Source organism: Gymnoscopelus braueri (genome assembly GCF_963280865.1).
Source record: "Gymnoscopelus braueri genome assembly, chromosome: 1".
Classification (NCBI taxonomy): domain Eukaryota; kingdom Metazoa; phylum Chordata; class Actinopteri; order Myctophiformes; family Myctophidae; genus Gymnoscopelus; species Gymnoscopelus braueri.
Window position 1 is genome coordinate 52517335 of NC_137603.1, and position 26002 is coordinate 52543336.

The 26002-nt window shown below is 41.4% G+C and overlaps 1 protein-coding gene across 1 annotated transcript; it reads left to right on the forward strand.

The window, feature by feature from the left end:
• Positions 1-1454: 1454 nt before the first annotated feature.
• On the forward strand, positions 1455-25752 carry mmp2 (matrix metallopeptidase 2). Its single transcript, XM_080429295.1, has 13 exons — positions 1455-1780; positions 2605-2831; positions 4769-4917; positions 6303-6431; positions 6905-7078; positions 8787-8960; positions 10276-10449; positions 10919-11077; positions 12338-12476; positions 19102-19238; positions 20783-20942; positions 21511-21620; positions 24514-25752. Exons 1-13 carry the CDS (start codon positions 1646-1648, stop codon positions 24615-24617), a joined length of 1971 nt encoding a protein of 656 aa, XP_080285421.1. The 5' UTR covers positions 1455-1645; the 3' UTR covers positions 24618-25752.
• Positions 25753-26002: the final 250 nt, after the last annotated feature.

Below are 26002 nucleotides of genomic sequence, written 5' to 3' on the forward strand. Positions count from 1 at the left end.
GTTAGTGCAGTAAGTCTAGTAGTGTATCTGCAGTGGTTGGAGGTGGTCTCCCTGCACTTATTTTGAGAAATGTAGATCCTCTGGTCCACTTCTGGTTGACTAGTGGCATTGCATGAATCTCAAACCTTCTTGATGGGCACTTGAGAGAACTCTGGGTTTTTAGGCGGAGAACTGAGGACTATTTGGGGAGAACTTATTATCATTTTTAACATAGCTACATTTTAGAGACATTTCTAATCACTCATTACCCCATGTTATATTTTAAAATCCATTTCTGGGGCCTGAGCAATATGAGGAAACCTGTTTTCTATTATATATGTATGGCCATTTACAGGTATAACCACTGGTTAATTGGTCTGATTGGGCTATAATGTTTGAAATATACCCTACCCTCAAGAATTAAGCTATTCTGAGGCCGAAAATACGTCCCAGTAAACAGATAGGAGGTGACTTTGGCATGAGTGATAATTGCATATTATGGCTTATTAAGGCCTTTAGAGGTATGTCCACTTGTATATTGGTCTGATTGTGCTATAATGTTTGAAATATAACCAGAACCAAGCTTTCAGTTTCCAGGTAGGAGCTTTAATAACTTTCTGGCAGGAGGAAAACTTTTAATTTAATGCCATAAGCATATACTGTATGGCCTTTTACATGGTAAATAATTGTATTGGTGTGATTGGGCCATAGCTAATGTTTAAAATATAACCCTCAAGAAAGAAATCAAGCCATCCATTTAATTTTGTAGGCAGAAAATACCTCCCAGTAGCTATAATCACTTTTTGGCAGGAGTAGTTTTTGAAGGGTTTGTTGTTTTGTTGAGTTGAAGTGGTTGAACTCCTTTTGATGCTATATGAAGACATTTTGGGGACCCCTGGGGATCCCCGGACCCCACTTTCTTTAGAGAGAACCATTGACCTGACTTATAGCCTACTTTAGTCCTACGACAGTAGGACTAAACAAACCGAAGATAGCCTAGTCAGTCTACATGCTGACAACGCGTCACACCAGACCATGCATGCACAGACGCTGTGTGAGCTTGTAGATCGGCCATTTTCGCCGCAGCGACACCGTCGTACGACGGAGAGAAGGCGAAGCAGACATACTAGTGGCAACCTGGAGACTGCGCAGTACTGTGTTGGTAACCCCGGAAGACTCGCCCCAAAACACCTCGCCCCTATTTTCTTTCGCGGACCGCTTGCCCCCAGACGTTCTTGTATTTGTTTTATTGAGTATAACAAGGCTAGAAACACGTTTAAGGTTAGGCATAGTTTTACTGAGATTAAGTTTAGGGAAAAGTTCAGGTTTAGGCCTAGTTTTACTGAGGTTACGTTAGGAATACCAGTCAGATGGTGACCGTTCCTAGGTCGCTGGAATTGCCCCGGGGCGACTGTGTTTTGGGGCGAGTGTTTTGGTATTCCGCAGTGTTGTTGCGCACAGCGGAGAGCATCGAGAAAAGTGCGTGTGCAGCAGAAGTGACGGAGAAAAGTTCATGGAGCTGCTGAGGTGCAGGATGTCCCGTTAAAGGAAAGAAAAGACATATTTCAGAGCAGCAGAGGCAGACAGACAGAAAGGTCTGCAGAGCACCACTGCATCTATCCTTAACCCTTTTCCCCACAAATCTATTTCCAACCTGACAACAACTATGGGGCGTTCGACGATATTTAGCGTGTTTTTGTTGCAGTTGATCGCTGTTCTCCAGAACTGCTCCGCGGCCCCCTCGCCCATCATCAGGTTTCCAGGGGACGACACCCCCCGAACAGACAAAGAAGTTGCCCTGGTAAGTTTTTTATTTGTTTATGATTAGTTTTTCCTTTTTTCTTTTTACGAATCATTTGCAGTGGTGGAAAAAGTACTCGTTTTTTTTTTTATTAAGTAAAAGTATCAATACTGCAATGTAGAAGTAGCCTACTCTTTCTAAAAAATGTACTTGAGTAAAAGTACAAAAGTATTGGTATCAAAATGTACTTGAAGTACCAAAAGTAAAAGGACTTATTGTGCAGAATGTCTCATTTCACAAGTTTTCAAATGTGTAAAATGTCGAAAAATCGTTTGAAAATAGCAGATCTACAAGCTGGGATGCATTGTGAGCTTGTAGATCGGCTATTTTCAAATGGCTGAAATGTAGCCTATAGGGCTAAAGTGGTTACTGTATGTTTTGTATTAATAATCAAAATCTACAAAGTAACTTGTAACTAAAGTTTTCAAATAATTGTAGTGGAGAAAAACGTACAATATTTACCTCTGAGATGTAGTGGCTGTGGAGTAGAAGTAAAAGTACAGAAATTTGGAAATACTCCAGTAAAGTAAGAATACCTCAAAAGTGTACTTAAGTACAGTACTTGAGTAAATGTACTTAGTTACTTTACACCACTGATCATTTGCACGCACAATAAATAGGCTAGTGGAGAAGTTGCCTGCTGATCAAGTGAAATACTCGCGAGATTTGATTGCATTGATTCTTGCATAAAAACACTAGTTTTAATATTTTTCATAGGAATGGAAAAAAGTTACTTTTGTCATCGTCAGCAGAACGGAAAATCCCCACTTCATCAAAGCTGCATTTATAAAGACCATTGTTTTGTCTCCACGTTTCTCTTTCAGCACTATTTGAACAAGTTTTATGGATGCCCACAAGACAGATGTAACCTAATGGTGCTCAAGGACACCCTGAAGAAAATGCAGAAGTTCTTCACTCTGCAAGAGACTGGAGAGATCGACCAGAAGACTGTGGAGATCATGAAGAAGCCTCGCTGTGGAGTACCAGATGTGGCCAATTACAAATTCTTCCACAGGAGCCCCAAGTGGCAGAAGAAAGATATCACCTACAGGTCAGCACTACACAACACACACCATAAAACAAGAGCTATATTACATGCATGCTGAAATGACCAAGCAAGAGGTAGACTATTTTCTCAGTGATGGAAGAAGTACTCACATTGTTTTGCTTATGTAAAAGTATCACTACTGCAATATAGAAATACTCTGTTACAAGTAAAAGTCTGGAATTCAAAATGTACTTGAGTAAAAGTATAAAAGTATTGGCATCAAAATGTAGTTAAAGTACCAAAATTGGTGAAATGATTCTTGTTGAACCTAATCCTGAGAGGTAGCATCATGTCTTCTCCAACCCACAATGGTAAATTAATGTTAACATACAATACAACTAATAATAATATTATACAATATGGTTGGGGTACTTGGCACATTATAAAAGTTCAGATACAGTAGGACAGTGGTTCCCAAACTGGAAACTATTTTGAGACGTTTGGGAACCCTTGCAGTAGGATATAGTGTCACACAGGTTATCACATAAAAGGAACAGCCCATAGAAACTCTGAGGTAGGCTACTTAACCACATGAACCCCAGCATGCCTATTCTGGGGGGAACTTTCTTTTTTTCTTTCTTTTTGTGAAGACATTTGGTGTAGACGGAAAAGGGTTCAGTCCAATTACAGAGCCAACTCAGATCCAGTTTACTGAGACTAGGGGGTTTAAGTGTCTAAATGATGATGTATTGACATGTGAAATAAAGCATATCCATCTAAGCAGGGCAAAGAAACACTAATAACAATGTATTATCCTGTTTGTCCCAGGTGTGGCTCACATAAAAACGCTGTCAAACACACAGGTCTGAATTTCGTTCCCCTAACCAGTGTTTAACTGTGTTGTTCCATAAACTGCTGAGCAAAGGAAACTATAAAGAACACCCCCAGAGTCTGTTTGCTTTGAGAGATGGACCTCAGCTATGCCCCCTGATTCCCACTCACCCAACCCCCATCCACACAATCTTTGTGCTTGAATTGTTTCTTGCTAACACCAGCATTCCTTCACAGCCTGTCTTTGATCTTTTTTTCTTTTCTTTTTCCCCCCTCCATTTATTTGAAGTTTACAACAGCGCTGAATTGTTTTATTTAGATCAGCGTTTTTTGGGTGGCGTGGCCGCCTGACCGCTTTAGCCTGTTTGTGTGTTTGTCAAGGAGGATGGCAATAAGCCTAAGGAAAACAATAACAACTTGGGGATCTCAGCTCAGCCCATGTCTAGAGGAATCCACAGCAGAGACAGGCACACAACGGATTTTTGCGGTTGAACTCTTTCAGGAAAGATTTTCCCCAGATGACTCATAGTCTGTTAGTAGGAGTAGTGTCTGCTTGTCTGAAGATAACAGTATCACTGGGTCGCTCTGCTTCGACTGTCTTGGTCTTTGTGTTCTGGGGTTTAAAAGCTACAACATGGCTGTATTGTTTACATTGTCTCTCTGACCCTGATTGTATCCTGCTGACCATTTTGTATCAAAAATAAGTGCCTGTCATTGTCTTGGCCGGTTCTGTGTGCCGTGATAAAAGTCCAGGTGTGCCGTAGGATTTTGTGACAACTTTAGTATTGCAATATACAGTATGCTACTATACGAAGAGTTATGAACCTTCTTTTTTAATGAACTATAGCAGTACTTTGGGCAAATTATAGATCCTAAAATGTGTTTCTTTAAACTTTTTATTTGGCATTAGTAAATACAAATATGGAGAGTATTTTGCACAGATATAAATACAGGTCTGCCTTGAGATGTTGGTGCCTTGGGCACAAAGAAATTGAAAAAACACTGGTCTTGAGGATTAGTTGTGTAAAGTCTAGAGCTGGAAGTGTTTAACTCAAATGTTAATGTGCAGGAAGAATCATCCGAACACTTTGACCCATGCAGGTATACACTGCATTTCCTGTTGTAGTAAATGAAATCCCTGCATGTTTTTTTTTTGTCTCACTCTTCAGAATCCTCGGACACAGCCCAGATCTGGATGAAGAGACTATCGACGATGCTTTCTTCAGGGCGTTCAAAGTGTGGGGTGACGTCACTCCACTCACCTTCACACGCCTTATGGATGGGGAGGCTGACATCATGATCAATTTTGGCCGCAACGGTACAGTACAACCCTTTTCCTTTCTGTCATAGTAAGGTATATCAGTGAACACTAGTGATTAACTCAGGGCTGTTCCCAGGGCTGTGTAAGTCTTGGTTAACTTGCAGCCGCCAGGACCTGAGGAACCTGCGGGAGAAGAGTTTCTACAACATACGGTTACATTTTTCATATTTGTGGCACCCCAGATTGTCAGAAATGAAAGCTCTATAGAGGCCCATGTGTAACTACAGTGGGGATGAGGGTACGGTACACGCTTGTTTATAGGACGTAACACTATGTCTAAGATTGACCATGGCTTACCTGTGGCCTTGGACAGCACAGTCAGTATTTGTGAGTATGTGCTTTATGTGTGTCTAGTCATCCTGGCTGGCAACGGTCCTTTTTTCCATCATTTCAATATTCATTCCGTACAGAGTTGCACATAATTTTGGCGTTGCACATTTAGGACAGGACAGGGCAGGATAAACTCTTATGTCTTGTGTGGGCTGTTATAAATGATCACTAGGACAGACCTCCCAGTTCTCCACAGGGAATAGGAGTGACATGCTAAAACTGAAATTCATTGGTATTCCCCACTGAGACTTAACAAGTATTATAGGAACACAGCGCCAATAACCCTGGCAAGTCATTTGTAACCCACTTATTCCCTTGAGTAAGGGCAGTAACCATCAGACCGAACCATAAGGAAGAAAACAGTTCACCAGAAGACTCTGCCTGGTTGACTTATGGTCAAGTATAACATTTATTATGTTATAATTATTTTATTATGACACCACCCCACACAGCCAGCCTATATTTTGGACAGATTTGGGACATGGATGAGGATTATAGTCTTTAGGGGGGGTTACTAGGGTCATTTTAGTCAAGGTATCCATTAGACAGTTACTCATAAAAATCATTGTACTGCCAGAGGTGTCTGTCTGGCTCCAGTTAAACCTGTCTGGAAAGACTCCCGTAATTATGATGGCACACAAATAAAAACAAGCCACCTTGGAGGAACTGGGAGAAAAGATCTATACAAAAGTTAAAGAGACACTTCGACGTTTGGGGCTTTAAGTAGGTTGCATCTTTTCCTTCATCAGACAAACAGATGTCAATATGTTTGCAGTGTTACGGTTATTAGCATTTCCCCTTGAAATTTGCTAACCAGCTAGTCAGCATTTGTTTAATTATAATGCTAAACTTTAACTCAAAAGGTTCCATAGTACTTTGGTAGTAGTTTCCATAGTACATTGGTAGCTTAGCTTTCATAGCAGTTTCCTTAGTACATTTTCCAGTACATACTACATACTGAAAAATGAGGTACTCTTTTTCATTGCAGTAGTAATATATAGATATATGCATATATATATATTTTTTTAATGTGTAAATTGTCTCACCAACAGAGCATGGGGATGGCTACCCCTTCGATGGTAAAGATGGCCTTCTGGCCCATGCCTTTGCACCAGGACCAGGCATTGGTGGAGACTCCCACTTTGATGATGATGAGCAATGGACCCTGGGAGAGGGTTCAGGTACCAGAGAAACAGAACATTTTCTTAATATTAAGAAAAAGTAAATTCAAGTTGCATTTTTCATGGAAAGGCTCTAGTGTACCCAGGTGTAGATTCTAAAGCCTTTACTATTTTTCCACTCCAATAATTTGTGTTTATGTTACGGACCATTATAATTATTGCAAATAATTCTAGGTGTTTGTTTTAACCTGCTTTTATATGTACTTTTCTGTCTTGCCTAAACACTCCAACACAATTTGAATTATATTCCGTACAATGTTAGGAGAATCAAAACCAAAACCTTGACATGTATTTGCAAACATTATGTGTAATTTATCTACATGCACTGTATATGGCCTGCCCATAATTAAGAATGCTTTGTTTGAAACAACTATGTAGAAAATAAAATTGATAGTCCTCTCTCTCTCTCTCATGTAGTAGCACTGCACCAGGCGGACAATTGTAAGACATCTTTTGTGAACTCTTTTTGGCAGTGGTGAAGGTGAAGTTTGGCAACGCTGAGGGGGAATTCTGCAAACTGCCTTTCCTGTTCCAGGGGAAAGAGTACAGCAGCTGTACGAACCAGGGCCGTGATGATGGCTTCCTGTGGTGCTCCACCACTTACGACTTCGATAAAGACGGCAAATACGGATTCTGCCCCCATGAGTGTGAGTATGGGCCACTGTTCTATTTCCTGTTCTAATACGACAAAATAATATTGTGATATCGACTCCACTCAACTTTATTGTCACATCGCATGTTTGATGTGACAGGTGTGAGGTTTCACGTTTGTGTACTTTTGTGTACGTACACAAACGTGAAAAATCTGAAAACTATGCAAAAAGAACGATCAGAGAAGGGAGCTCTGAGCCAACCGGGTAGCAACAAGGACCACAACATTTGACCACAATGGCAGATCTATAAGCTCACAGTGCTTGTAAACGTGTAAATTATGACAGTATATAGGGCTTAAGTGATTCACCAACTGCAGCAGCATTGCAAGTGTGCACATTTGCCATAGATGGCCCCATGGGCAATCAGACCGACAACTTTAGCAGCGTTAGTAACATGCTCAATTTCATTGTAGCTGAACCTCAGAAATGTTCAGTAAGTTGGTGGTAAGAAGCTGTTTTTCTTCTGATGGCCAAGTGCTACTTCAAATAAGATTGAAATATATTTGAAGTAGTTCTGTTTATTTTGGATGGAGAGAAAGTAGGCTGGAATAACTGCCAGGAAAGCGATGTTTGTTTGGAACAGCATATGGAATTTGCTCATTTGCAAGGTACTGTCCCACTTTGAAAATACTGGGATTTGTCAAACATGTTGTTTATCTGCGTTAAGTTGTTGTCCACGGTACTGCTGTTATCAAAGGCTCATTATGATCCGTTGCCAACGTACACATGTACTGGGTTGTTGGAAATGATGTAAACACAAGTTAAACCAGTGAGTTCATGTAATGGAATAGGATAATTGGGTTAGTACAATTACGTGCATATTTGTGCATTTTCATATGGAACTGAAATCTAACAAATGTGTATATTGCAGCAGATGTACCATTATGCATCGCAGTGTTTCAGTGTGTCTATTTTTACAGCATGGCTCTATGTGTGTGTGTGTGTGTGTTTGTCTGTCTGTGTGTGTTTCTCTGGAGCAAATCTCGGAAACCGCTGGACCGATCAGTGCCAAATTTCTTGTGCACACTGGCAGTAGACTAACTTTGTACCTCCACTAACTTCTTTCACATATGTTTTATACTTTTTGAAATATTTAGAATTCCAAAATGGAAATCAAATGGGGCTCTGATTAGGCTGAACCCTTGCCCAATCATAGATAGATACAGTATGTTATAGATAACTGACGTCATACTGTAAAATGTGTAGATGACTGACGTCCTGGCCTCTTGAAGGGGGGGGGCAAGGGGAAAAAAAGACAAATCAACAAAAGATATCTATATGTATACACATAGCATATCCATCAGGTACAGTATGGACATGAGTTCAGAGTACGTAAGGTGCATCAACATCAGCAGCAAATATACTGTACATGATATTAGACATGAACTCATTCAGTGCCAAGTAAATAAATAAATAATTGCCAATAGTGCCAGCGATATTTCATCTACGGTCTGTGTGAGTGTCTATGCTGTGTGCTGTGTCAGTCTATGTGTCAGGAGATATGTCATCAAAGACTGACATCATAGATGACTGACATCACAGGCTGGCCACATGAAGTCCAAGATCCACATTGGGGCCACACTGTTCCCATGTAGATCGGGAGATCTATATTACAGGATTTTTTTCGAGACATGAAACAGATTTCAGAGAAACGTACATAATATAGAATCCCTAACCTTGCTTTATTCATGTGTATGAACAGTGCTGTTCACCCTGGGTGGAAACGCCAACGGAGCTCCATGTAAGTTCCCCTTCAACTTCCAGGGGACCAAGTACGACGGTTGCACCACTGAAGGCCGTGACGATGGCTACCGCTGGTGTGGTACCACCGACGACTACGACCGCGACACCTCCTACGGGTTCTGCCCTGAAACCGGTGGGTTGGATAGTCTACTGTCTGTCTCATGCCTCTCACTTGTATATGTGAGATAATGTTGTCCCTGTGTCATGTGTGTCAGTTGTCAAAATGTGTCTGCAGACTCTGCACCAATGCCACGTGACAAATTCTTCTATGTTTATCGTTTTCGACACGTTAACTCATTCAGATTTTTAGACCAGCTTCTTTTAGAAATACTTTGCCTATCCATGGTTGACTTGCTCTATTTTGCTCCTAAGTACAAGTGCTGTTGCATGGAAACCATAATCTGAGAATTAAATTAACATTTTTGTATGCTTGTGTGTGAGTGAAAGTTGTCGTGTGTGTGTGTGTGTGTGTGTGTGTGTGTGTGTGTGTGTGTGTGTGTGTGTGTGTGTGTGTGTGTGTGTGTGTGTGTGCACGTGTGCGTGCGTGAATGCATGTGTGTGTTTGTGTGCGTGCGTGTGTGTAAGCTATGTGTGTGCTTGCCTGAGGGTGTGCTTGTGTGTTTATTTGCTGTACAGTGCACGATGCCTCTCCGTATTGGTTGACAGGAATGTTCCAGCTGTGGTTTTCATTCTTGCTAGTGGTTTACTGAATGGTTGTAAAAGTATTTTACTGTGTAATAGCACCGCTCATTTTCCATTTGGTCAGTGGGGCTGGCTGCTCTTGGATTGTGGAGCTGGGGAGAGTAGGCCAGAGTGAGATAGAGAGAGATTATAGACTAAATCTTAAAAAAATAAAATAATAACTTAAACATGTAAAAAGATATTCATCTTCATAATTATGACCAAGACTTTGCTTTACTTCAAGTTTATAGGGAGAGAGAGAGAGAGAGAGAGAGAGAGAGAGAGAGAGAGAGAGAGAGAGAGAGAGAGAGAGAGAGAGAGAGAGAGAGAGAGAGAGAGAGAGAGAGAGAGAGCGCAAGAGAAAGACATGGATAGGTAATACTATTGGGATCTGGTTCTAATTGACTGGGAATGCAGCTGTGCACAGAGCCTCATGTAGTGCTAGTGTTGAATGAGAAAACGGCAGAAGAAAAAACAACAACATCACAAAACCTGATTTAGCCAAACAGAAGATTATCTGCCTGTGAAAGAAAGCAGTTTGGGAATTTCCCTTTTTGGTTTGGTGCCTGGAATATTAGTTATTGATGTTGTGTGCCTTGTGCATGCTTTAATGGTGCCATTTTCAACATCTGCAATTATTTCACAGTACAATACATATCAAAACACTCCTTCGGTGAGCCATACGACTTCTAGGTCATGACCCATGAACAGCTGAAGTTTAGACTTGTGACTATTCTGAAACGTGTGACTGGATGCCCCCCATACAGCCATGTCAACAGTGGGAGGGAACTCAGAGGGAGGTCCTTGCGCGTTCCCCTTCACTTTCCTGGGAGACACCTATGAGGCTTGCACTGCCTCTGGACGCAGTGATGGCAAGATGTGGTGCGCCACCACCAAGAGTTACGATGACGACCGCAAGTGGGGCTTCTGTCCTGACCAGGGTAAGAGGCTTTCAGCCACGGGTTCAGAATGCATATAATGCAGATCATTTGCTTAGCATTTGTTGTAACTCACTTGGAGTGCCAAGCGGGTGGGATTTTCCAAATAGGACACATAATGTGAGAATTGCAGGAAGTTAGACAGTCACAGGAAACTATTCTCAATTTGATTTACAGTAGGTTACATTTTATAATTGATTGCTTGGTTTTGGTGTGTGAGTGTCACACACCAAAACCAAAACCAGAAGCGCCATCCATCTGGCATTCCAAGAGCCAGACTCATCACCACAAGTACACTGTGTTATATTATTGGAAGTTGTAAATCATTTAATTGCTTTGTAGAAGTAAAATGCAGATTTTGCAAACAAGTTTTAAAATCATTCATAAGCTTGGGATGCAAAATCAACACATTTTAAAATCTCTGGCTGTAAATATGAAGATCTGTGAAGGTAATTCGGTTGATTATTTCCAGGCTACAGTTTGTTTCTGGTTGCGGCCCATGAGTTTGGTCATGCCCTGGGCTTGGAACACTCTGAAGACCCTGGTGCACTGATGGCTCCAATCTACACCTTCACCAAGGACTTCAGACTGTCTAATGATGACATCAGAGGCATCCAGGAGCTCTATCCTGGTGAGACTAAAATCTTCAGTTTAACCACTTAAACCCTGTACACTTCATTGACCGCGGTGTCCCCCGTGGGACTGTCCTTGGCCCCCTCATGTTCTCCCTCTAGTCTAGACCAAATCTCTTCACCAGAAAAAGCCAATCTATAAGCTCACAACCCGTTGGGAACATCTGCTATTTTTGCCTAATATGACATGGCCAGAATACGGATGCTAGGTTCAAGTGGGTAAGTATCACAGGAGCCAGTTTCTGTGGGACGATATCCGGCTTGATATCCAAGTACACCCCCTAGTATGTCGCAGGGACTTTGGTATGACCCGGCCGGGGAACCCTGACCTCCCAATCTCAGCGCGTACACTCTAACCTAGGGGTGTGCCGATACACTAATTTCACGAAACGATACGATACGATATTGGGCTCACAACTTTGATACGATTTCGATACGATACGATACGCACTTTTTTATTATGAAAATATATGGGGGAGTTTTTGCATTATTCAGACATGCAAACTTGTAGCTTTTCAGCTACAATAGCCGTTTTGAATCCAAATAGGGCAATAGTGTGACACCTGACCCGAAAAATAACAACATGTTGTCACCCTTTTCACCTCGGGGCTGTTTGCATGCCTGATTTTTATTATTGTAAAAAAATAAAATAAATAAACCCCAAAACGATACATATCGTCACGAAAACGTATCGCGATATATCGCGGGACGATATATCGGCACACCCCTACTCTAACCACAAGGCCACAGAGCTGGTATCATCATCATGTGTGTTATAAGCATCAGATTTGTGCTCCATAGAAACGGACAGTCTGTGGAGACTAGAGATTGCAACATTATGTTGCTCCCAGCTGTTTTGGGTTCTAGTTTTGGGCGTGCACAGGGAATGTAATCTTGTTTAACACTAAAATCTTGTCTGTGGGGATTGTTTAGTGAGGCAGTTTTTTGTTTATCTGGCAATACCGTTAAGTTACTCCTCATGTTGAGCAATAGGGGATTTTTGTTATTATTTTTAATCTCTGTAAATGTTGAGGAGAAATTCAACTTGATAATCAGGCACGAAACGATTAAATGGGTTGTTTCCATGGCAATATTTGACCAATTTGATTATTGGCATGCTTGGCAACAAAACTAAAACAAAGAGCCATTAAAAACCTTCAAGTATCTATGAAACCAAAGTTTCTAAATTAATATTGTCATCATGGAGCATGAATCTATCTTTCAAATAGCTAATATTATGTCCAATGTTTCACTGATAGGTGGTGGTGGTGGAACCGATCCAGATGAACCCCAGCGCCCCACCCAGGGTCCTGTCACTCCCATGGACATCTGCAGTGAGCCGGTGGTGTTTGATGCTGTAGCACAGATCAGGGGAGAGACATTCTTCTTCAAGGACAGGTAGGCCTAACTGAATCAAAGGGAACTCTGATTGTTTGATATTACAACCACATATACTGTAGGTGGTTCTTAATATGACTGATGCAGTTTAGGTCAAGGTATAGTTGACTAAACCACAGAGGCTACTACCTTTGTGGTTTATCACATCCACTGTTTCATTTTGTTCATTGTTTTCAACTATTCCACTGTCTCATCCTCTGCATCAAGCATTTGTATGTCAATTGAGGCAGGAGGTCTATCCACAATCATTACTCGCTGAATGTTTTGGTTCATTACAAATTCCAGACATGTAGTTATGTTACAATACAGGATACTTGGTTAACCATTTTAACCCTCGCGTCGATATTTTGGACCAATTTCAAAGTACAAGCTGTGAGCTTGTAACTATTTTCACTATTCGGCATATGTAAAGTAAAACAAAAAAATGGTTACATAGAAAATGTGGGTTTTCATTGCAAAATACTTTTTTCTTACGATAGTAACAGTAAAAATTTTAATATACAGCCCCAAACTGCACATGACTCTTGATGGCATGTTGCCCTCTCCAATATGACAGCGATGTTGGTGCAGGATCAAGCAGCCAAAGCAGCCTCTCAGTATATTATCTCTCTGACAAACCTTTTCCGACCTTTTCCGACCAACCTGTAAAACAGGGCTCCAGAATGCCTCCATTTTGGCAGCAGTTGCACCCAAGAATCTGTCCAGTGCAACAAAAAAATTTCATTGGTCGCAACAGTGCACCTTACACTTAGCAGGTCTGTAATCTGGAATGTGTGTGTAACTGTATGTGTGGGTGGCGGGTGCACCCGAGTTATATGCTGGTGCACCTACAGTACATGAAAGAATTAAGGTGCACCAGTGCAACCAACTAAAAAGTGAGTCTGGAGCCCTGTTAGAGTCACTAGTGCAGCGACAGATCACCTTCAGGGGCGGACTGGCCATTTGGCGTACTGGTGGGCCGCTGGGCCAGTGGCCCACCGGGCCAAAATGCCAGGGCTGAATTTTGGTCCCAGTCCGGCCCTGATCACCTTCCACTGGCAGCTTTGAGCTTCCCACTGCAAACACGGTCAGTTGTGTTTTTTGGAATGCGTAGCCAACCCCGGAGGCACCGTGGAGGAATCTAACCGCATTGTCCGCAGTGGTGGGCAGGAACTTTACCCCTGCACCACTCGGGCACCGGGTTGAACCCTCTCTAAACTTATCAAGATGTTGGCTTTGTTGTCAATATAACTGTCTTGTCTGTAATATATGCATGCACAGGAAGGAACACACAATCACAACCAAATGTAATATAGCAAAACAAACTAGTGGGATTTCACAACCCAGATCATAGCCTTATCATTTCCCCAGGAGGTATAGTTGTATTGTTTATACTCATATTCTGTTCCGCTTTCTGTGGCCTCAGTTGTTTTAGATGCTTGTAAGCTTGTGTTTACTGGCTGACTTCAAGTCGAAGAAGAGGCTTTCTTTGTCAATCTCTCTCAGTTCACTAAGCGATGGGCTTTGGTCTAAACGCTTTCTGACTGTACTTCCCCCTTAGGGAGTTGAGCTCTTCCAGCCACCAGAACAGCTGAATTCTTTTAAATGACAAACCTTTTCTGATCAGCTCTAACCCAAGCAACAGTCCTGAATCACAAACCCTATTGTTTTTGTAGGAGCGCCTTTTAACTAGCTCTTAAGCAGTGTTTCCCAAACAGTGGGTCGGAACCCATGTGTGGGTCATGGAAAAAATGTTCGTTAGTAAACACCCCTTAATTTTTTTAAAAATATTTTTTATTATTATTATTTCAAAAGATTTTCAAAAAATCCTCAGGATTTTTTCAGGATTTTATTTTTCATAAATGTAAAAAAAACAAACAAAGCAAACAACTTTATAGAAGTAGTGAAAATAGCAGATCTACAAGTTCACAACGCGTCACATCGTGACTTGTTGTGAGCTTGTAGATCTGCTATTTTCACTAGATTGGGTCCCGGGGAGATATCAAATTTCTTTTTTTGGGTCTCGAGCTAGAAAGTTTGGGAACCACTTTCTTAACGCTGTAATTTTGAGGTTGGCAGAGCTGTAGTATATCTGTCATGTCCATTTCGGAAAGCGCATCCAAAGCAAACAGGTCAGCAGACCTCTGTTCTGTACCAAAGAGTGAAGTCATTCACTTTAAGACTGCCCTGCATAACCCTAGAAGGCCCGAAGGTGGGAGTTGGAAGAAAACTAACACCGATCCTAGTCATCCTACATACAAATCTTCACTTTCAGGCGGAAAACCAAAACCGTTACTTTCCAGGAAGTGGGGAAAAAAGAACCTGTGTTCAAATGGATCCAATGTAGTTATTGCTTAGTCACAAGCTCTTGTTAATACTTTTCATTGGTTAAATATTTATAAAACCAACAGACAGATTTGACCACTTTCACCTGGTGTCCCTATCTAGCTACCTAGGGGCGGCAGTGGCTCAGGGGTAGAGTGGCCGGGTAGTGTGAACTGGAAAACCGCAAGGTTCCAAGTTCGATCCCGGACTGGGGGGTTCCCCCAGAATTAGTGTACAGATGTTTAACCACTTAAACCCCTGTAGTCTTGAACTTGAGTTACAACTATACTTCGACCACTTTATCCGTCTACACCAAATCTCTTTTTTTAAAAAAGCTCTAAGAATAGTCTATCGACAAGCTCACAATGTGTCGCATTGTGAGCTTGTAGATCAGCTATTTTTGGCTAATGTTTCTCTCAGAATATGGACGCTGGGGTTCAAGTGGTTATTGTGTTTTCTGGCCTTTGTAGAATCGCACAAGGCTTTTGCGTGACTAGCTATCTATCTAGCTAGTTTCAAGCAAGCTGTGTGAGTGATTCCTGCTTTGAAACGCGAGAAAGGCTGAAATAGGGCTGCCAAGCACACTGACCCAGAGGCACTGCGCGAAATGGGGAGGAGAGAGGGAGACTGGAGGCAATAACATTCCCCTTTCCAAAGTCAGAGATGAGTAACGTTTCAGTGCGTTGCCTGTTGCTGGAACTGAGACTGGAGCTGAGACTTATGAGCTGCCTCAAGGCCATGTCAGGTCCTCTGGCTGTAGAGCAGCAAAACAAGTCAACTTTTATATCAGCAGATAGAAACCAGTGCACTTTGGGCTTCAGCTAAATTTCACCGCCATCTGCGCTGTTGTAAAAGAACATACAGGGATTCCCCCCTCTCTGTCCCGGCTCTGCATATTTATGTCGGACAAATCTGGACATGATGAGACGAATAATACTGAAAGTTCTCACTGAGCATAAAATATCAGGTGTGTCTGTCTGTATGTCTGTCTGGAGGCTTTAGAGATAAGCTAGCATAGCGTCTGCTGTCCAACCTGCTGATTCTGTTGACTATGTTGATTCTTACAGGGACAGATACAACCACATGTTGCCAAACTCTCTAATGCATTGTAGTACGGCTTACGTGTCCTTGCTCAGGGAAACCTTTGCAGTTTTGAGAGCTGTTGGATCGGACCAGCAACTTTTTGACTAATCAGCTTACCAGCAACCTCCCCAATACGTTTGTTTCAGAAACAGATTTATTTTATTTATGTGCTCTTGATATTATAGCCAACTACGGTTTTGGCTCAATATAATGAGCTTAATTAATGGTATGACAGTTTAAGGCTCTTACAAAAAGTCACAAAATAATAATTAATGCTAATGCCACGCTGTATGTCTCACACTGTATGTCGGGAATTAACCACAACCTAGCATCCCTATTCTTGGCATGTCATAATATAACAAAGACATAGCAGATAGCTCACAACACTTCCCAATCAGCTTGTAGATCAGCTATTTCCCTGCAAAGAGATTTGTGTGTTGAGGGGAAAAAGGAGGACACCAAGTATGGACCCCTGGGTGACCCCGGTCAATGAAGTACTGTATATAGCGTTTAAATGGTCAGACCACGAGTCACATCCTCCTACGTCTTTGGCTGTGGCCAATACGTTTGTCTGCTCTGCCAGACACATACCGTAAGTAGCAAGCTGACCCATCATTTGATGGTCGAGTTTTATGTGAAAGAGGTTGGAAAATCGTCAGTGGCTGACACATGTGGTCTGAAGACAAAAAGTTGTATTTCCTCGCGTGCAACTATCATCCAGTTAGTCATTCACTCTTGATTCCATGTGACAGACTTGAGCAAAAACACAAGGTTTGGTGGAATCTGCTTTGTGTCTTCATATTTATTCATTATCACAACTTATCTTTGTGATGGGCAGAGCTTTGCTCTGTGTAAAATAGGTCAGTGGAAAAGAGTTTGGGAAGCTGCTGTTGTTGTGCAGCTGTGTATTGGAAATCCGGGCAAGATGGGTCTTGTTCCGCTGGCGTCGGCAGCCCTGGCCCTAACGAGGACCAGATGCTCATGAATCAGGCCATTGTGGCTGACTGGGGCTAGTGAAGCACTTGTACTAACCCCCCCTGTCCCCCCTTATCCTCTCTCTCTCTCTCTCTCTCTCTCTCTCTCTCTCTCTCTCTCTCTCTCTCTCTCTCTCTCTCTCTCTCTCTCTCTCTCTCTCTCTCTCTCTCTGCATTTCTGTAGCACCTTAATCCAAAGCTCTGTGCAATGTGCATTACACCCATTCACACATAGACGGCAGAGGCAACCAAGCAAGGCACCAATCTGCTCATCGGCAGCAGTTAGGGGTTCAGTATCTCACTCAGGGAGCCAGGAGGAGCCGGCAGGGATCGAACCGGGGACCTTCCACTTCCAACAAAGACTGCTATTCAACCTGAACCACTGCCGCGATCTGTCTCTGTCTGTCTCTGTTTCTGTCTCTCTCTCTCTCTCTCTCTGTTGCTCTTTCTCTATCTTGCTCGCTCGCTCGCTCACTCTCTCATCATTCCCTCTTCCCCAAGGGGGTGTAGACAGTGCTGTTTGTATTAAGTACCGGAGTGCACCTATGATGCGTACGCATGCGTGCCTGCTTGTTTCGAAAGGTTATGTAAGCACTGTGTGGTTGTAGTCATACTGTCGGTTGGGTTAGAGCCGATCAGAAAGGATTTGTCCTTTAAAATAATTCAGCTGTTGTGGCTGGCAGAGCTCAACTTCCCTAAGGGGAAAGTACAGTCAGAAAGAGTTTAGACCAAAGCTCAGTGCTTTGAAAACTGAGTTTGACAAAGAAAGCCTCTTCTACTCGAAGCCAGCCACTAAATATACTGTAAGCTCACAAGCATCTAAAACAGTCAAGGCCATTGAACAGGGAATGGTAGACTGACTTTATTTGTAGTTTCATAACATTGAGTATGGAGTTGACATGATTATATGAATATGAAAACATCGGCAATATGAAAAGCATCTTCACAAATAGGAAAACATTATTGGTGACAGTGCTCACACCCTGGCATATATGAAAACATTATTGTTGAGCAATGGTGACTATCACAAATATGCATGCTTGATCTCCACTCAACACATTAATCCAATGTCAGGTCACCTTTATTTGTATAGCACACTGGTTCTCAAAATGTGGTCTGGGGACCCCCAGGGGCTCTTGGGGGAATTCCAGGTGGTCTAACCACTTCATCCATTTATATGTTGGCTATTCAAAAATAGCAAATATACAAGCTCACTTTCTTTTTTCCCCCTTTTTTTTTTACAAATCAATCTTCTTTCTGGGGGTCCCTGGCACAAAACCTTTTCAGATGGGGTCCATGGCCAAATACATTTGGACCACTGTTATAGCACATTTAAAAACAACAGAAGTTGACCCAAAGGGCTAAGCTAACACTAACGCTGTTGTTGGAACAAGAAGATAAAAGAGTGCGGTTAAACCTCACCTTCCACGCAGTGTCTGGCCGACTCTGTCAAGTCTCGGCAGCGGCATCGTCACGCGGCATTACTTGTTGCCTGGTTCAGTATTAGTTGGGTGTGTATTTACAAATGAAGTGCTCAAACAAATGACACAACTGGGGAGATAGTCTGTTACAGGTATCCAAATTACTTATCAATAAAAATGGTGCATTAATACTGGCTGTCCTCCTAAGGGCATTAGTTGCCTAGAAGTATGCTGGGTCAATGCAACTCCATGACACCTCCAAATGGCAGCCAATCCAACAAGCTAACACACTGACTGAAGCTCCCGCACCCATAGACAGACACTGGCAATATAGGCCTCAATGGCGGGATAACCACATGACCTATGCTGTGCCCTATAAACTGTAGCCTCTACTGAAACAGTGGAGGCTACACTTGACACGTTGACGAATATGAAAATACACCTAGTAGAAGGCAACCCATGGTGCCGAGTAAGTTCCATTGTTTAGACTAACGACATCAGTCAATTAATTTAATACACTGCGCCGCTCAAAGGCTACGGGCAGCTACTGACAACTTACAGTATAAGGTGAAATGTTTTCTTGCATGTTACTCGGTGCATGAGTTGATGCCATGAGTCATTCGACACACTTTAAATGTCAATATGACAACTTTGACCGTTTCATTTGCTTTATTGCCAACTGTTGTCAGTTATAATCATAGACGGGGTAACAAATGACTAATGATAATAAACACTAATCAGTAAATTACCACTAACATCACGAAACATGTCTATTGAAACTCAGTCCAGCTGGCCTCATTAATAACTTCCACTCATTCCTTTCATCCACTCTTCCTCTTCCAGGTTCCTCTTCAGGTCAACGAACTTCAGAGGCAAGCCCAACGGGCCCATGCTGGTGGCCACCTACTGGCCAGACCTGCCGGTCAAGATAGACGCTGCCTACGAGAACCCGCTGGAGGAGAAGACCGTCTTCTTTGCAGGTACGTTATACTGATAAGCAGATGCTTCTCACCTTTTTTTTGTTTAAAGGAATCCCAGGTTGATATGCATTAGGGCAGTGGTTCTCAACCTTTTCAGGCCGCGACCCCCCAAAATAATCATATTTGAATTGGGGACCCCCCAAAATAATCATATTTGAAGTGGGGACCCCCCACCCTGACAAGCACTTGGAATTGTAGGAGTTGAGGCATTACATTTATATTGACTCAGTTCCCACAGATACATATTGTGAAAATAGCAGAGTTGAGAGCTTGTAGATCTGCTATTTTCTAATCGCCTATTTTCACGATTTTTGCCTCTTTCTTATACAATTTCGCCAATGTACAACCAGTTTTTATAGTATAACTGTAAAACCCTGTGTTCATTTAACTCAGAGGACCCGTAAGTGTCCAGTCGCTGCCTAACCATCTGTAATTTAGGTGGGGACCCCGTGGGGTCCCGGGCCATACGTTGATAACCAGTAAACTGGGTCAGGTCCCATGTTTGGGTCGCAGACTACCGTAATTTTTTGGGTCACGACTTGAGTAAATATCCCTTTTTTTTTTACTAAATTTTTTCTCCAAAATATTTTCAAATAGTAAAAAATATATAAAATCTAACAGTTTCAGAAATAAAAAAGACATTTCAAACATTTATTCAACAGAATAAAAAATAATAATCTAAGAAATTCCATGAATGTAAAAAAAATTAAAACGATGCGTTGTGAGCTTGTAGATCTGCTATTTTCACTAGTTTGGGTGCCCGAGGAAACATCAACTTTCTCTTTTGGGTTTTGGGCTAAAAAGATTGGGAACCAGCTGTACTAAAGGATCTAGTTGCTCTTGCGTTTTGGTCATGTCACTTCAAGCTCTACGGTGATCAGAGAAACAGCCGTTCTTCCATTTCCATGACTAATGGATGGCATTCCTTTTTCTGTTTTCCCCTGGTCTAGTGATGGTCCATTTATAAGAACTGTAAGGTAGAAACATTAGCAGGGTACGGTTGTGGTGCACACTCTTGGACACTTTAAGACATTAGACTGTGGTTATTAGTGGTTTATCGTGCATGCCTTGAATCGCAGCATCATGACAACCTTCCTGACTCTTGACTCCATTTACATAATATCTTCTCCAGATTGTAGGACACTGGAGGCAGAGCTGCTTCACTGCATATTTTCCTTCATATGTAGGCTCAGGGTTGGCTGAACAAAAGACTCGATATTCTCCATTTTGAAAGTTTATATTCTCCAATGTCAGTCTTCCTAATAGCTGACCTATGACACAACCTGTTTTGATTACATATCCAGCCCAAATTCTTTAGGTATTGCAGTATTTCATACGCCTTTGCAATATATCTGAATACAATAGATTTGATGGATTAAACTGTGTAAGTAATGCATAAATGCATTATTGTTTATACGTGTTAGTTGGGATAATTCTGGAGGCATTTCATCAGAAGAAACATATATATTCCTATTTATTCATTCATGTCTTTGTTTTGGCTTTGATTTGGCGCCTCAACACCCCTGTCTTTATCTTTATCCCAGGCAAGGAAATGTGGATTTTCAAAGCGGACCTGCTGGAGAAAGGCTACCCCAAGAGTATCTCCTCCCTTGGCCTACCCAGTGATGTACAAAACATTGACGCAGCCATCAGCTTCAGGAAAAACAGGAAGACTTACCTGTTTTCTGGGGACAAGTTCTGGAGGTGAGGAGCAAAGCCTAAATGCACCTCCATAAGCATAAAGCTTGTTTGTTACAAAGTCCAGGCCTGGGTTGATGATGTTATGATATGTTATTGCTGCCCAGAGTCATGCCTGGTTTCAGTTAGGCTCTTTAGTATGATTGATTTACACTGGGCTGTAAACCACAACAGCTCCCACAGCTCTTACACAATGTGAGTACTGTGTATATATAAGATGATGACTGCACTACACTTCCTGTAACTCTTTCACTTCCAAGGAAGAGCATGTTTGCTTCTTGAGGTCTATGTTAACGTTTAATACCTCCGCATCAATAGTCGGTGAGGCACCTTCGCCAATATAGAAGAGGAGTTGTGCTATAAAACTAGGATAACCACCTTGGTAAAAAAAAAGAGAAAACATGTCTTGCAGGCTAGAGGCATGGGGGATGAATGAGAGCAGATATGTGACTGAGGTCCACAGTACCTAAAACCATTCATACCGGATTGTAGAGCCACCCACTTACTGTAACTTTAGTCATTAAAGATGTGAAATAATTGAGACAAATCCATGCTCTTCATGATGATCCCTTAGGTACAATGAGGATAAAAAGAAAATGGACCTTGGGTTCCCCAAGCTTATCGCTGACTCATGGAATGGCATCCCAGACGGCATAGACGCTGCCTTCAGTCTGAATGGCATTGGTAAGATCACATCTTCATTTGTTTTAAGCTTTGTTTTAAATCAGGACATCTTTGGTATAGTAATAATAAGATCAGATAAGATTGAAAAAAGAAAGAAAGAAAGAAGACAAGACAGGATCTGGCAGTAAAATCTGAAATTGGTTTCTCAATATATATATATATATATATATATATATATATATATATATATATATATATATTATATACAGTGACTACTAACTAGCACTGAATATATGTATCAACCATGAATATATGAGTGAATATACAGCCTATCAACAATGAATATGTGAATATAACTGTCTATCAACAGTTATCCCTAACATGCTTTATGTCAATGTTAGGCAATGTGCGTCTTACTGTAGTAGTCTGTGTGCCGGAGTGCCATATTTCATGTGTAGGAGCCATATAGATATTTATGACCATGACCATAGTCATAGCTATAATTGAAAAATGATAAATAATAATTATGCAACAAACCTACAGTAGCAACCATATTGATCCTGCAAAACACAAACAACCTGCCATATTCCACATAATGTCAGCAATTCCACAAAGGGTATCAGCTCTTACGCTGGTTTTCAGTTTATCAGAGCAGGAGTGATTTTTTTTCCGGACCAGCCTTCGGTAACTAACGCTTTCGACGAGCAATGCAGAGTGAAAGGGCAACCATGAGGAAATGACCACGGGACGTCTGTGTGCATGGGCCACATTGTCTGTACCCAGTCATCAGCAGCAGCCTGGCATTCCTTACCCTGCAATACAATAGACATACAGTAGAGAGAGACATATTACTTAACAACACAAGACCAGACTGTGCAATCAGCGAGTGCATACAGTATGCGTTAGGTTATGGTTACAGGTAAAAGACTAGAAATGCATAGACTCACAAGTCAGTGTGTAAAATGCTTCGCTCAACTAGAGACTGAGGACAATCTCCCAGCTTTTGTTGCTAAAACTGGTTGTGTTACAGTCAGAACCAGTCCAGTGTCTTTAGGGTGGTGGTAATTTCAAACAAGATTTCACCCATATTTTTCCTTTTCTTTTTTGATGCAAGAAGTATTGCAACTTTCCAGGAAGACAAAGCTGTAGTTTCCATTATCTTTGAATCCTCATGGATGATGTCATTGTTAGGCAGGTTTCTGAACTGTCCACCAAGTTATAGTTTTATTTACCAAGATGGAACTAAGTGAAATGGAATTGATGAGGCTAAAGTGATTCATATATGGGGGGGAAAAGCAGAGCTCTTCTTAGGCTGAGTTCATACTGTCAGCCCAAATGAGATTTGTGGCCTACCCAGATTGGACTCAGATTTGCTTATCAAGTCTGAACAGCAGAACAGCACATGGAAACAGATTTTTGTCGAACCACATTCAAATCTTATTTCTAAAGTTGTGTCTCAATCTGGACACTCCCAACACTGAAGCCTGATTGATACGCATTTTGATGCGTTGTGAGCTTGTAGATCAGCTATTTTAGGCAAGCGACACCATCGTGCGACAGACTACAAGTAAAGCATTACTTACTCTTATGTCTTTACGTCGCTACTACAGCAGCCAATGCAGGTAGTTTCGATGATGTGTCTGGATACACAAATCGGATCTGATCGCTTGCAAATAACAGTGTGGACAACAAATCAGATTTGCCTGCAGTCTAAACTAAGCCTTTGGGGTCAGTGCTGTCTGATCCAGTTCTCTGTCGTAACATGCCTTGTTTCCAGTGGCCAGGCCGATCTAGCCAGCCCCTTCATCATGTCTGGCACGATGCCTCCAACAACAACACTGCTCATATACCAGAACTCTGCTTGCATGGCTGACGCCATGCAACCAAAAATTGACTTTTCAGAAGGACTGGGTTACATAGTGAAGATGTGAAAATTAAACAGTCGACAAGAAGAAGCTCTGAAGCAGGAAGGCCCTGTGTCGATTAGATATAGTACACAGAGCAAAGTGAATGAAGTTTTCCAGTGAATGTTGCATATCTTATTCAGCTTAGAGTTCTCCCGGCAACTCCCGGTTCCGCATTATCTTGGTTTACTTTTGCTGTTGTATTGTTCATTTACAATTAGACTTCATAATTGGTACTGGTAAAGTTCATAATAATAGTAATAATAGTATCATAAGTTGTTTTATTTTGTTCTTTCTGAAGAACTTGAGCTTAAAGGATAACACAAAAAAAGTCCTGGAGACTTGTTTCCATTGTGGTCCTATGTATTCAATTCATCAACATAGCATAAAAGCAAATGCATGTACGAATGTACGTTTGTATGAACATTAAGCATGAAACCTAAAGAACTCCTCTGATGGCCCATGATCAGCGTCAGCCATAACCCCTGCTCTGTGAGATGGTATGCACAATTTGGTTGATGGCAGTTAACCAGGGATTTTTCCATTACTGCTCAGGCCATTGCTCCTGACATACATACTGTAAGCATCACGTAGCACCTCCCCCACACGGTGAGAAAAAACACATTTATATAGAGAACTTCTGTGCCCCTCCACAGTGGCGCCTCTGTACACTGGCTTATTAGCATTCTGAAAAAGAGGAGGTCCAACTTTGTGCCTGATTTGTTAGTTTTTTACTCCGAAGGCAAATTATGTCATATCCTTCTCCATACTGAAGACTGATTGCCCTACGAGCCTATATACTATAATAATGAATACTATGTTTGTCAACTCAAACAACCTTTGTTCCAGCTTATTTAGACACGACAATAAAAATAGACAGCCCCAACCAAACTGTAACCGAGAAACATGTATTCTTAATAAAAGAGATGAAAAAAATCTGCGGCTTTGAAGACTATCAGTATATGGTTTGGGCATTTCATTTTTAACTGCAACAACATTTTTACAGCAAAGAGTTTTAAATGTGCAATGCTTGTTCCTTGCTTTCACAGACTACAGCTACTTCTTCAAAGGTCCCCACTATTTCAAGTTGGAAGACAGTAGCCTGAAGATTGTCAAGTTGGGAGAAATTACAAAGGACTGGCTCGGGTGTTAAACATTGACGAGATGCAGAGCCACCGCCCCGCTCTTCCTAGGATGACCTTTGGCCTCATGATGAGGACCTGGAATTGCACACAGCTAGAGGTCACCAAAGTGTATCCCGTTGCTGGGCTTTCAGGCCCCACTGCCCCCTTTGCTCTCATGAAGGGACATGCCCCACTCCCTCCAGTTTGTAATATTAAGCCCCTAGCTTGGCAGAAAGGCAACCCTGAGGCCTTCTACACAGGCTCAACATAGGCAACTGGATATATTGATGTATTACTGTGTGATATTGGCATTTAATTTGTTATGCTGATGCAGATTTGTTATGATGTGTGGCCACCCCCAAACCCCCAACCCTTCACATTTTATATTTGTTGTATTGTTTTTGTTTTTTAAACTTTTGTCATAAATTCAGACATCAGGTATGTCCATACTGTGCTGTGAGATATTGCCTATTATGCAAATTTGATTCCCACGGGCTGGTCTTGCACCATATGAGGGATTTGTGTTGGCTTAGAATTACTTCTATGTCCACAGTGTATAAAGTGCATTTTCTTTTATAAATGCCTTAGTGTTTTATTGATTAAGTAATTGTCTCATTGTTGTGAAATACATTTGGAAAAAAATGACTTTGCACAATGTCTCTCAACCGAAGATGGTGCTTTAGAAATAGCTTTTTTGCATATTAGGCCTATGTGTTTTATATTCTGTGTAACAATGTCCGACGGGACAACTTTTTTTTTTGTTTGTTTTTTTTTACGTCAGAAGGTAGTATTCATAGGCACATGTTATTCTTCATTTGGCTAGCACTTTGTATAGAAATATACAGGGGAACTGCACAATATGGAGAGTTGGAGACCCAATTCATTTTCATGGAACCTCCATTTTGCATTTTCCTTCGATAATGGTATGGAAAGAAAAAAAAGGCACAGGTTGCCTACAGAGGCTGTATAGGTTTGCTGCATGATGGAATCATGACCAGAGTACCACAGTAGTATTGTTTGATAATCATTTTTATATTCAATCTTTTTTTCCTTGAGATGTTACTCTGCAGTCATTAGTGATTGTGTTGTGTTTTGTTTTTGTTGTTTTTTTATGCTTGTGCACTTTGTCATTCTGTCGTCAATAAAGATCAATGGTAAATATTAGATGGTTCAGTGATAAAGAGTGAAAGCACATCACTTAATTAATTTGTACACAACATGTATAAAGCTGGATGAGGGACATTTTTGGGGAGATATATATATATTTTTTGTTTATTTATTTATTATGGAATTGCGCCATCTTATGGACATTTGGTTGAGGCCATTTACTCAAATTCAGTCCCGTTGTCATTTGAATGCCTAGTGGTGGAAAAAGTATAAATATTTTTTTACTTAATTACAAGTATCAATACTG